At 38.4% G+C, this 13,558-nt stretch overlaps 2 protein-coding genes across 5 annotated transcripts in view; both read left to right on the forward strand.

The window, feature by feature from the left end:
• etv6 (ETS variant transcription factor 6) overlaps nt 1-2,904 on the forward strand; it is a 54,004-nt gene extending 51,100 nt beyond the window's left edge. For both annotated transcript variants that reach the window (XM_034673904.1, XM_034673905.1), the window contains exons 7-8: nt 2,191-2,291; nt 2,378-2,904. In XM_034673904.1, coding sequence (XP_034529795.1) covers nt 2,191-2,291; nt 2,378-2,624 — 348 coding nt within the window. In that variant the 3' untranslated portion in view covers nt 2,625-2,904. The remainder of the gene's footprint in view (nt 1-2,190; nt 2,292-2,377) is intronic.
• Nucleotides 2,905-8,687: 5,783 nt separating this feature from the next.
• Nucleotides 8,688-13,558, forward strand: part of LOC117804716 (chemokine-like protein TAFA-2) — a 154,079-nt gene continuing 149,208 nt past the window's right edge. For 2 of the 3 annotated variants that reach the window (XR_004629234.1, XR_004629235.1), the window contains exon 1: nt 8,688-9,326. The gene's annotated coding sequence lies outside the window, so the exon portion shown is untranslated. The remainder of the gene's footprint in view (nt 9,327-13,558) is intronic. The other variant, XM_034673043.1, reaches the window with a different exon arrangement.

A 13,558-nucleotide genomic window follows, 5' to 3' on the forward strand; every position in this document is an offset into this window, starting at 1 on the left:
GGATGAGGGGTTCCAGGTAAACTGTATTCGTTTACCTGGCAAACAATGTATTTGAAGACATTTAAGTGGCTGCGGTAGACCAAACAGCTGGACTTAGTAACCATCTAGCTAGTTAGCATCATGTAGGATGATTACTGGAGTCTGTGTTTGGATGGTGACCCCAGAGCATGTCAACCTGCTCCATGTCTGTCCTCCAGGAGTTTGCTGTTTGTATCTTTTTCTTAGCAAAAAATAAAAATAAAACTTGTAGCTTTACAACGAAACTATGACTGTCACAGTGATGGTCTTGTGCAAAGTTGCAGTATGGTTTGGTTTGGTTTAAGCGCCTGGGGGGTTGCGGTTTGAGGTTTGGACTGAGTAGTCAAGTATGCTTAAAAGTAAAGATGCAAAGATCTCATATCTCACGGTTTGGTTCAAAGATTGAGGCTTGTAATTCTGATCATTTTTCAGATCAGCAAAAAACAGAGGTCTTATTTCTATACCATGGCCCTGACTGTTCGTTTCAAGGCACAAAGAATCACAATGCCTCTCTGTGCCATCTCAATAACAGGGATGTCCTCAGATATTTTTTAACAGAAGCTTTTAAAAGCCTCACTCAGTAAAGATAAGAACTTGATAAAGACCGTTTCAATGTTGCTTTCACATTCAACTGTAAAAATAACTGCTCAACAAAGTGAAATAAATGCCCACGTATTCCCACTCTGCTCACGTTTTGGGACTTTTTGGGAAAGTCTTCATGGCGTATTTGGGACTATTTTTTCATGTTGACCTTGAAGGCGTCGTGTTGCTGCCACCAGTCTTTCCTTCGTGAGCTTGTAACAAACATCCTTCCTCCTAGCTCAGGAAATTGACATTATTACTCTTATTGGTCATTTTTTCTGCTAAAATCGAATGAACACTGTAATTCGTGTTCCCATCTTCCCTCACTCACACACTCAGAGCATGCGAGGGCAGGGCCGGCTGAGACTGACAGGCATCTTACTCAGGCTTTTATTGATTTGAAGCACATGCAAGTACTTGTTTTTAACTTTTTGTGCACTGTGATGAGTTTGTCATCGATGCGTGGATCACATGCCAACTGAACATAGGGGCGTGGCCTGAACGGATTGAAGTAAAACTGGGATTTTGTGCAAGTTGTGTACTATGTAGAAAATAGCATCTAAGCAGACGTATGTTTGACTAAAACTCACATTTAGTGCCTTTCATGTTTACAACTCAGGTTTTAAAGGTGCATACGTCATTTTTTATTATCAACAATGACTCAATGTTCAATATAAAACGAATGGTGTTGCTCTTATTAATAAGCTCACATATATTTCACACCCAACTCTCAGGGTAGTCTTAGCTTCACAGTGCCTTTAAGCCTCTTTTAGGTCTTTGTTTTGATTTTAGTGCCAAAAAACTTTACATCTGCTTAATTTTCAAACAGAAAATATTTACTAACTACTGATCATGACAATATGAAGAGATAGCCCTCAGGTCTTCAGGTAGTGAACTTTTAATGGTAGACCAACCTTTTTAGTCTCGCTTTTAGAGTTTTATTCTAATAACAGTTTTATTTATTTATTTATTTGTTATCTAGTTCAAATTTTAGTCATTTTTATTCTACTTTATTTATTTATGTGCTTATTTATTTTATTATTTAAGTATAGCATCTTATTTTCTTTTAACAGTTTAATAATTTAGTATTTTATCATCTTAGAAATGTATTTTATTTTGGTGAGTTTAATTTCCTGTGTTGAGTTTTAACATCTTATTTTACCTTCAGTGTTTCCTCATTTAGATATCATGAGAGCGTTTCCTCAGTTCATTCAGCAACTTCTTTTTATTGTTATTATTTATTTATTAAATTGTTTTTATTATTATTGTTGCATTTATAGTGTTCTTAACCTTAGGATTGCGGGATTAGGATGGGGGGTCTATTGAAAATATTTTTCTTTATTAATTCTATTTGAAGTTGTTTTTATGTACAGCACTTTGTGTTACAATGTCATTGTATGAAAAGCGTTTTATAAATAAAGTCTGATTGATTGATTGATCGATAATACACAACATGATGTTGTATTTTTCTGCCCCCTTGTGGCCAAAAACAATTACCCAGTGCAGCTTTAAATGGCACAGATAATTAGAAACTGTTATACTACATTATTATTATTATTAATGACTCTTGTGTTCTTTTACCCCTTACAGAACAGGACCAACATGACGTACGAGAAGATGTCACGCGCACTGAGACACTACTACAAACTGAACATCATCAGGAAAGAGCCCGGACAAAGACTTCTATTCAGGTAAATAACTTCAAGACTGTTTAAAAAGAAAGAAAAGGCTATTTGTGTCGCTAAATAAACAAAAATGTTCTAATCTTGTGCTCCAGGTTCATGAAAACTCCAGATGAGATAATGAACGGGCAGACGGACCGGTTGGAGCACTTGGAGTCTGACACATACGAACAAAGCTACATCAAAGAGGAATGCTTAGAGTCTCCGGGAAAGCGAGCCCAAGAACTTCTTCCTTCTACCACCACAGCCGCTGATGCCTTTAAGAAGGAGCCTGAACAATCGGCCTTGAACCTGGAGCGTGTCGGCGTTCACTCGTATCAGTCGGAGAGGCGCGACATCTGATTTCTCTTAAGTTTGCCTTAGGTTGGTGTTTTCCTGAAGGAGCAGATGTTTTGATTCTCCTGATGGACGGAGCGGAAAGGACTTGTAAGGTGTTCCCTTTTTTTTTTCTGAATGAACTGCAAAAGCCAATCACTTTGTGCTTATGTCACTTTTATAAATTCATCGTCTCCTCACATGCATTATACTGCGGAGTTTTGCTGTTTGTACAAAGAAAGTTGGGTGTGTGCGTGTGTGACAGGAATGTTTTCACAGTGGAATAAACATTTTTGATCAAACTGTATTCATTTGGTGTCGACTGTGCTTTACATTTTACACATTTATCTGAAAAAGAATCGATCAATTTTTATTTATATAGCACCAAATCAAAACAAACGTTATCTCAAGATGTTTTTACAAACAGAGCAGGTCTAGACCACTCTGTCAAATTATGAACAGAGACCCAACACCAAGACAGGATAAGACTCAGTCCCATCTTACAGACAGGACTTGATCTTAATCCACCATGAGTAATGCACCTCGCAGTGTTTAGCTAATTACAGTGGCAAGGACAAACTTCCTTTAACAGGCAGAAACCTCCAGCAGGACCAGACTCATGTTAGACAGCTTTCTGCCTCGGCCAAGTTGGGGTTGGGGTTACAAACAGAGCAGGTCAAGACCGTACTCTATGTTAAATTATTAACAAAGACCCAACATCAAGACAGGATAAGATCCAGTCCCATCTTACTGACAGGACTCTGACCTCATCTTGCCACCTTACAGCGGCAAGGAAAACTTCCCTTTAACAGGCAGAAACCTCGAGCAGAACCAGACTCATGTTAGACAGACATCTGCCTTGCCTGAGTCGGGGTTGTAAAGAGGGATAGAGGAGATTAAGAGAGAGAGAGAGATGATAGTGATGAGACGCAGCAGGCCGTCTACGACTCAGAGGAATCATTCTGTTAAAACTAGGTAAACCTTTTGTCCATGTGATGGAACAGCTAAAGGGAGACTGGAAATGTGGGCAGAGAGAGTGGGAGATGGCATGCACCAAATGGTGACAAGACTAGGCGACGAACCTGGGACTGGTGTAAGGACTGTTACATGGGGCGCCTGCTTCACTGAGCTAAACCAGCCCGGACTAGGTTGTTTTTTTAAAATGTATTTATTGAACTTTTCCCAATATAGACCCTCAACAAGCAAACAATCAGAAGTTGTCAAAAGGGAAGTCTATGCACATATACCAACTAGGTATTTTTTTTACATTTTCATGACCCGGCTCTAAAGGTCACAACAAAACAGGGAGAAAAACACCACGTTCAAAATTCAAGTCATCTTTTATCAAATCTGATTAAACCAAGTTAAACCAAATTGTAATTCCGAATTAAAAATTTACAGAGTGAGGTGTGGAAATCAAAAAGTACATTTAAGATAACATAACTAAACTACAGTGTAACTGAGGAGGGAAGCAGAGAGAGTGTTAATCCAGGAGCAGGACTTTAATTAACCTCAGCACACTGGGCTCAGGTGTGCTGCATTAACCTTGATTGCTGTGCTGAAAACACTACTTAGACACAGCTCCATAATGACATCACTAGACTATGACCCTACAGGGGCATCACAACATTTAATCAGTAGCACACTGTTTCTTTAAACAACATTGTACTGTTAGACTACATTAACTGTGTCATTGCTTCACAGATTGCTGCTGTGAATATTCACAACAGGAAACATTCTGGTACCTTACTTTAGCTCTTTATGAAAATACATCCATCGTTATAAAATGAAGGAAAACTCAGGTCAAAAATAAGTTCCCCCAGATGACATACAAAGGTTGTGTAAGTCAAACCAGTGGTTTTCAAAGTGGGGGCTGCCAGGGGGCACGAGGAGGGCCTCAGAAAATTAGAGGGAAGGGAAAAAAATAGAATCTAATTTTTTTTACAACACGTTCGTTAATAATTTCCCATGCTAAACAAATGTAACAATTATTGAAAAGTTCATAAATGTAAGAAAACACATTCTAAAAGTTGATGTATCTTTACATATTTTGAAGCATTTGCTGTGGGTTTGCAAAGGGGGTCCCCTGCCAGAAGCTAATGCTGTTTGGGGGGCCTTGGCATGGTAAAGTGTGGGAACCCCTGGATTAAACAACTGCTTTAAATACCTCTGGGTGAAAACCACACCTCTCTTGCAGAGGGTAGATAATTTTAGTGATTATTAAACAGTAAAAATGTCACACTTTTTAATTAGCCTGAAATGTAAAATGCACAGTAACTCCACAAAATGCATCCAGATATTTAAACTCACCTTGACTTGATTGAAACAAAATGTAAAAGAAAACTAACTTTACCAAGTCCCCCATCCCAAAGTCCCATTGTAGTACAGTCCAAACAGTTGACTCATGAAAGAGCAAGGAGCAACAAGAAAAATGTAACAACACACTAATACTAATGAAGTGCATGTATAATCTACTTGAGTGGGCTTGAGCATTAGCTGATAAACACATATCAAGTTACAACTCAAGCTGCAGCTACCAATGCTCATGCAGCTGCAGCCTCTGTTGTCTGCAACTTGCTCCCGCAATTGAAAGCCCATGAGCACCATCTACAGGTGAGGCTGTCAGTTGGTTCAGACTGGTTAACATTCCCATCCAGGAAACTTGGCCATTGTGAAATATTACGCCAAACAGTTTAAACTTCAGCACCCGTATTGTAAAATTAGCATGTTAAGATATTACTGCAGCTCTCCAAGTGGGTAGATCTAAATATTTGACTTCTAATCGCCTAATTAAGTGCTCACAATGCAATCATGCACAAATGCCTGTATTATCAGCGAGGCGATCATGATAGACTATAAGTTTCAACTCATCACCTCTGAGTAAACTCATGAACCTTATCAAGACACAAGGCAATGACATCACAAATGTATTTTGAGTCATTCGGCCTGGAAACTGAAAATGCTTACAATATGAAAATTAGAATAAGGTATAAAAATAAAAAATAAAAATATAATAATAACAATACTACTACTACTACTACTACTACTACTACTACTACTAATAATAATAATAACAACATCAACTATAAACACAAAAGAATAACAAATAGGCATGAGTAATATGTACAGGCTAAAAATAATATATGATAATAGTGCAGTGGTTTGTAGTGCAAGATGCTGATGTGAACGTGAGGTAGTTTTACATTTAAAAAAAGTATAAATATGTTATAGTTAAATAATAAAATAAATTAAAATATGGAATTCTGGAATTTATGTAATTTTCTTCTCTTTGTTGGTTTTGTGTTACTAATATATAATCTATTAACTTGCGGTGCACAAAGAAATACTGAAAAAATGCAATAAAAAATTATGAATGACAAAAGTAATGTAAAAATAGTAAATTTTACCCATTATAGTAAAGAATATCAACAAAAATAAACGCTAAACTTGAAATAAAACCTTGAAAATAGAAAATGTAATGAGTTTTCTGCCTTTCTTTTTTCCAGATGACTCCTAAGTTTAGGGTTAGTGAACAGTTAGATATCAAAAGCATCAGTAGCAGTAGGTTCATTCATAACAGCACAGGAAACACAGACACATGCTCATATAGGTAGGGTCATTTTCTCACTCACTGCGAGTCTTTGTTGTGGGAAATGTGAACATGGCCAACTCTTTTTGTCTGACGCCTACCCTAGCACTAGTAACAAAAACACATATAGAAATCATGAATTTTGTCTCTTATAGTCTTGTTTGCATTTTGCGTGGAATAGTTAGTAAAGACCTCCCGGAGGATCTGAGGTTACATGATGGCTCGTAGGGAGTCAAGAGGTCAGCAATGTAGTCTGGAGCTGACCCCCTACGAGCTTTAAAAGTTAACACCATCATTTTAAAATCAATTCTAAAACAGACTGGGAGAGCAGTGAAGTGATTTTAAAATGGGTGTGATGTGGTTTCACCTGCTGGACCTGGGTATGAGTCTGGCTGCAGCATTCTGGATTAGTTGGAGTTTGTTGAGGTTATTTTGTGAGAGACAGGAGTAAAGTGAATTGCAGAAATCTAACCTGGATGAAATAAAAGCATGGATTACTGTTTCTAGGTTTTTGAATGATAGGAATGACTGAATTTTTGACAGTTTTTGTAATTGAAAAAAGCTAATTGGACAACAGAATGAATGTGTTTATCAAAACTGAGGTGAGAGTCAAAGATGATGCCGAGGTTTCTACAGGAGTCAGTGATAATAAGTGGAAGTGGACCAAGGTGGGCTGAAATGTTATGTTGGTGTATGTCTGGACCTATAGTGATTATCTCTGATTTATTTTAGTTTAGTTGTAAAAATTTGGTTGCCATCTGTCGTGGAATTTTCATAGTCTTATATATATGTGTATGTAAGAATGTTTAACTATTGTATTCTTTCAGTCTAAATGTCATGTTTAGAGTAACTTGTTTCCTATGTCGTCTGTGACGGGTGAGATCGTGTCAGGGTAGTAGTCAAGGTCTCTCCCCCTGCTCCTGTCTTTATCTATGTGTTATGGCCGACTTACTGTCTCCAGAACTAGAGCACAGGTCTTCTTCCTACTTGTTGTGTTCCTATAGTCCAAACATGGTTATCTAACTTTAGTGTCGTCTTCAGAGGGAATAAATACCATGCCAAGGGTTTTGTCTGGCAGAACTGACTTGGCATTGCACTGCACTCTCCTGCATGTGTACTGTTATGTTATTTCTCCTTGATCAAGTTCTACATAGACTATTTCAACGTAAGCCATCCGAGTCTCCTGAGTCTTCTGTGTCCAGTGTCCAGTTTGTTGCTGAATTCCATCACACCATCTAATTATTAATATCTGCAATGCACATGTGAAGGCTGTTTAATTGAATTGTATCTTTACTGAGAAATATAACTGTGTGTCATCGGCATAGAAATGGTAATTAATATTGTGTTTCTTTGACTTACTAATAGTTAATATAATGCTGGTATTAAAATAAGGAATAACTACTTCATGGTCAATACATTGGCTTCCGGTCATTTACAGAATTCATTTCAAAATCCTTCTGTTAGTTTATAAAGCACTTCATAGTTTGGCCCCCTCTTACATCTCAGAACTCCTGTCTCTGTATCACTCTGTCAGAGCACTCAGATCATCACACCAAAACTTCCTGTCTGTCCGAACAGCAAGGACAAAGAGATATGGGGACAGGGCCTTCTCCATCTGTGCCCCAAAACTGTGGAATTCTCTTCCCCCCCACCATCCGGTTCTCCCCCTCGGTCGAGACTTTTAAAAGTCGTCTCAAAATGCACTTTTATTCATTAGCTTTTAACTGCTTTTAACTGCCCCTGTTGTTATTATTACTGTTCATTTCATTTTTTAATTATATTGCTCTCTTACCACTTCTCTTTCCCTCTCTTTCCCTCTGTTTGTGTGATTTTTCATTTTCTCTGTGGTCCTCATTTTCTGTTGCAAAGCACTTTGGATCAACTGTGTTGTGTGTAAAGTGCTATATATGAATAAAGTTGATATGATCAGTTTTGTCTGTTGAAATGCATCAAATATCCACAAGATGGCAGTGCTGGACTGCTTTACACGAGGAGAACTGAGCAACAGAACTGCCCCACACTTCAGCAGTTCATCAGACATGTTCATCACCTTCACATTAACATAGATATTGTTAGGGCTGCACGTGGCAGCTGCTCTTGCTATTTTCAGATCTGGTGTTAAAACTCTCACCTTCATCATCTGTTGTGATTTCCAGCTTTTGATGGAGGCGATGACGTCTCAACAGGACTGTTGAGCTCATCTATTCAAATCCTGCTCATTACTCATTAATTGCAGTTGAAGTGATTTAAGTCGGTAATGCCTCATTTGCATTGCGCTGCCTAAATTAGTGATTATGTCTAAATGAGCCTACTCCGAAAATATCCAATTATTCTGTTTTTACGTTTTTTCAATCATCATTCTACAAATGTCCAAATGAGCAATACACTTTAATGATAATACAGTTTATTAGTTCAAGAGTATCTCATTTTATTTGCCTTCCTAATTAGAATATCAATGACTAATGATCACATTGGGCTTCATTAGGAAGTGATAACAGATGCAACGCATGCGTCTTCACCGATCTGCTGTTGTGACTCCCAAAATAAGACATCAAATGACAATGTGACACCAGCCCTCCACGGTAGTCTGCGTACAGTAACGCGTTACCGGCGAGTGTAGCGGGCTGTGCGCTCTGGAGTCTCCATAAAAGTTAGTGCGCACGAGCTCGAGCTGTCAGACTGGGCAGAATCGCGGCGGAGCAAAGGCAGGAGGCTGAAGTGATTGATCAGGATCGATCTCCCTCGAAGAGATTCATCCATTCATATGAGGTGTGCGGTTTGATCCTCTTGGTGGAGGCGCAGCAACAGGACGCAATTAAAGCTCAGAACGCACAGTTTGAAGTGACACCTGGTTGTTTCTGGACTCTATCGGAATAAAACCACAGGGAGGTTTGGATGCAGGAGAATCTCGGCTGTGCGGTAGTGGAGGTGCCCTGTCTGCCGCTTTAACAGAAGTAGAAGAAGATTCGTTCTTTGCTGTTTGATTTTAGGCGGAAAAAAAGCCACTACCGTTTTGTACTCTCCAATCCATGCAGCAAATGTCTCCACATCACAGAAACAACACTGGATTGTAGCAGCAGCAGCCCCACAGATGGTTTGAGAGGAGGTTAAGGTGCGGGAAGGGAGTGGGACAATTACAGGTAAGAGCCATTCAAGCGTCTTCTCTCTCTGTCCTGTTAAAGAGTTTCCCCGGCGGTGAGTGCGCACAGCCAGGCGCGGGGATCCACTCAGCTGGTGGAGGCATTCCACTTGGAGAATTTCAACACTGCACAAATACCAGACTGAAACATTTACTAAAAGCAAGTGTGAGGTGTGGTGTGAATGTCAGTATTTGATATTCTCAGAGGGAGGAAAAGGATGGAGAATCTTAATCGTTAAGGATGTCTTTGAGATATTGGTTTCCCTTGGACATACAGACATCACACGGTCTGCACTGGAACTAGTATAAGGAGTTTCATGCTTCAAGTGGAGTCACACTAGTTATCTTTACTAATTATCATTACAAGAATCATGTATTTTTCTTTACTTGACAGAGTATTTTTGCAGGATCTTCAAAAACTGGAAGCTGATCTTGGTTAAACTCAACCTCACACCAAACTCCTGCGTAAAAACATGGATTTCTTAAAAATGAGAAATAAAATGGCATTTTATTTTAGCAAGTGCATATTTCTTATTTTCAATCTCTGTCATATAGCTTTGAATTTAATTCGGCATAGCTAATAAGGGATCCTTAACACATCCATACCTAAGTAACAGAGATTAGAAATCACAAAAGTCTCAAAACCAGACATCTTAAATTTAGATCAAGTGTTTATTTTAAATCCATATCCTGTGACGTGTGTTTCTTGGAGTTCCCACAAAACATTCAAATGTTTTCAGAGCTAATACTCCCCACTGAAGAACATTTCAAATCTTAAGTTGTGGTGTTGTAGTCAGGTGTGGCATCACTAGTATGTCTTCTTCCAAACTGCTGTCAGGAAGTGAACTTTTGGGAGTATTGATTTGACCTCCAGCACTGAGACTAATGTCAGCTCACCTGAAGCAAACGGTGCGACTCCTCTGATGATGAAATGCGGTGACACAGTGGCAGCAGGCACAGACTGAGTGATGTGGATGCTTTCTCCACCACTTACTGCAGCATAAATAATAATAATAATAATAATAATAATAATAATAATAATAATAATAATAAGGCAGTTAAAGAGAAACATGCAGCTAGTTAGCAAGACGACCGTAGTGATGCTGTAGAGGGTAGAACACAGCAGGAGACTGCATGGATATTTACAGTGGCAGGTTGTGGTAGACAGGATGACAAGAAGGGATAAAAAAGATGACAAGAAGGGATAAAAATAGCTTGGTAACAAGACGTTTTACTGCGTATGCTAACTCTTCACGTGGTCATCACCGTTTCCCTGATAATTGGATTAACACCCCCAGACTGTGGGTCCCTTACTGCATGTGTTTAAACAACTTCTTCATTTATGTTTGAAATAAGCAACTTTTAATTATTTATTAAAAAAACAATGAATTAAACAATTTAATTCAGCACAGTGATGCAACTTTGAGAGTGAATACAACACAAGCAAAGATCTAGGGACACAACATGAGGAAGTCCCAGAAACAGCTTCAAGTGTCCCAAAGAAAAGGAATAGATTATTCTAGTGCTGTCCTTTGTTACTTAAACTTTATTTAAAACATATCCAGCTCTGCCATTTCACACTTCTACTACAGTATAAGTAGTCCATTTCAATTGGTTTGACCCTCCTATTATCCTTGGGGTCAATTGGACCCCATTCAGTGTTCAACGTCTCTAAATTAATGACCATCTGTTTTTGGCTTCATATTTCATGACTTTTCCTAATTCGATGGGGACAACTGGGAAATGTAAAATCAAAATGTTGATATGTTCCAATTTCCTGTAAAACGAAATTATGCATCTATTTTTCTTTGAGGTCAATTTGACCCCAGGCTGTTTCAGCTGTATATAACATAAGAGATATCAACATTTTACACACATTTGTTTTGGTTGTTTTGGGTGATATTGAGGTCACTATAACCAAGGACACTTCTACATGTGACTGCAGGAGCTGGGATCAAACCGCCAACCTTTATATTGAGATATAATATTTCCAGTCACCATGTCTCTAAAGACACTCAATGATGAGTCCTGTGTCATACATTTTAATAACATAGAAACAAGGAAGGACCGAGAGCATGAGAAACTCACAGCAGTTTGATGTTCTGTTTTACATTTAAGTCCTTCTGAATGCTTTAAATTGTGTTTATGCTTAAAAAATATTTTATTTTAAGGTAGTTAGTCAACAAAGAAACATAAAGTACCTGACACATAAACCTGGGTAACAATCAGTTTCTGGAGGTTTAAATTGCTGGGGTCAAATTGACCCCAATGATAAAAGATGATAGTAAAATTGAGGGTAACAGGAGGGTTAAATATTGTTAGCATTTGATGCTTTGTACCGGAGCTAGCTTAACGCTAATTTACATCTACAGTCTAAGAGGGAAGCATTGTAGTTTTATAAAAATACATTTGTTTGACAACACAAGTTAATTTAGAGAAGAGGACTTAACACTCAAACCCACATGAGGAATTCTTTAAATTCACTACACTGGCTTGTTTTTATGGTGATCACTCAGAGTACTGTGTCTGGTCTTATGTTCCCAGTGTCTGTGAATAACTCCCAGTTCTACCAAAGAGACGTCTCAGCTCTAAGATGGTTTCATTCAGAAATTGTGTATTGCTCAAGGAATATTAATGAATAGAACATTTGTACAGATGATCTTCATGCATCGTCCATCGTATATCCCATGGTTTCTTCTTTGATTTCTTCTATATAGAGCTTCATGAACCTGTTTCCAGAACTGTGCAGACTTGTTCGCACCTATCTTGTTAAACTGAGGAATGCCACGTCCTTGTAGGTTTGAAGCTTGTGCCAGTTTTTCTCAATTAAAGTAGGAAAATGGCCCACAAATGCCTTTTTATACAAGGAATTAGTCTGCACGGCTGAGTGCCCACACAGAAATTACACAGGACTGAAGAAGAAGAAGAGAGAAGTCAGAAATGACTAAATTAAAATGTATTAATGATTGCACAGGAGAAATAACGTAGGTAGTTCTGAAATGGAGGTGGTGTTACCACTGGTGGTAAAATAAAACAGGCTAATTTGATATATTTGGAAGAGGATATACAGATATGAAATAATATGACTGGTTAAGAAAACGCTGTCATCAAAGAAGGGCGGAGAAAAAATGTTATTTTAATTTGAGCATAATGGTTTATTATTATTCACCTAAGATACTGCTTAATTTTAAACTCTTCTTTTAGTGCTTAATTTACATTTATAATTTAACATTTCGCAGCTCAGACCAGACATTACATAACTGGAAGAATAAAAGATAACTACAACAAATCATACATTTAAATGTATAATTTAATAACATAAAAGTGCAAAATGAAGGGAAAACAATCACTGACATATCAGCACTTAAATTTGGCAAGTGAGCTCTTTCTTTCTCAAGAGCTTATCCCAGACTTGACAACATTGGTGACCATCAAAACCTTGGAAACTGCCTAAGTGGGTTCAATGAGGTAATTTCTTCCTAGGAACAGTCGGTGAATAAAGAATGAAGTGGTTTTTTTTTTTGTTTTTTTACCCCTTTTGGGACTTTTTGGAAGGCCCAACCTCACGTTTGAAAACACTGTTCAAATGTACAGTTGTGCTTATATGTTTACATACCCTGGCAGAATTTGTGATTTTTTTTGGCCATTTTTTAGAGAATAGGAATGATAAGAGAAAACCTTTTTTTTCACTCATGGTTAGTGGTTGGGTGAAGCAAAATTTTTATCAAACAACTGTGTATCTTATATCATAATGAAAACAGAAACTACCCAAGAAACCATACATTCTGCCAGGGTATGTAAACTTGTGAGCAAAACTGTATCTGAAAATATCAGTCAAGATAATTTGTATTCAGAAGGCATGCAATCCCTTTTATTCAGCATATAGTTTATATTCAGAAGTTGTGTAAAAATATTGTATCATTAATTTAAGAAAAGTGCTGCTTCCTCCACTGCTGCTGCTGTCTCTCAGCTAGAGGGAAAAGGGACGCAGCAAATCACATAATGACGTCTCTGGCAACTTCCAGCAACTTTGTAGCAGCCAACATCTCCCTCCCTGTGCAGAGCCCTGGCAGACCCGGCACTCCCCAGTTAGCTGAAGCATTTGCAGCAGTTTCTCCACCGTGAATGCTCAGGTTCAGGCCGACTGGCTCAGGTCAGGCTAGACCCCCCGCCCCTCCAGCTGGCCGACCTGGTGCCGACCGTCTGGCCGACTCCGGCGGATCGGCCAATGTC

This window comes from Notolabrus celidotus, chromosome 21, assembly GCF_009762535.1.
Source record: "Notolabrus celidotus isolate fNotCel1 chromosome 21, fNotCel1.pri, whole genome shotgun sequence".
NCBI lineage: Eukaryota > Metazoa > Chordata > Actinopteri > Labriformes > Labridae > Notolabrus > Notolabrus celidotus.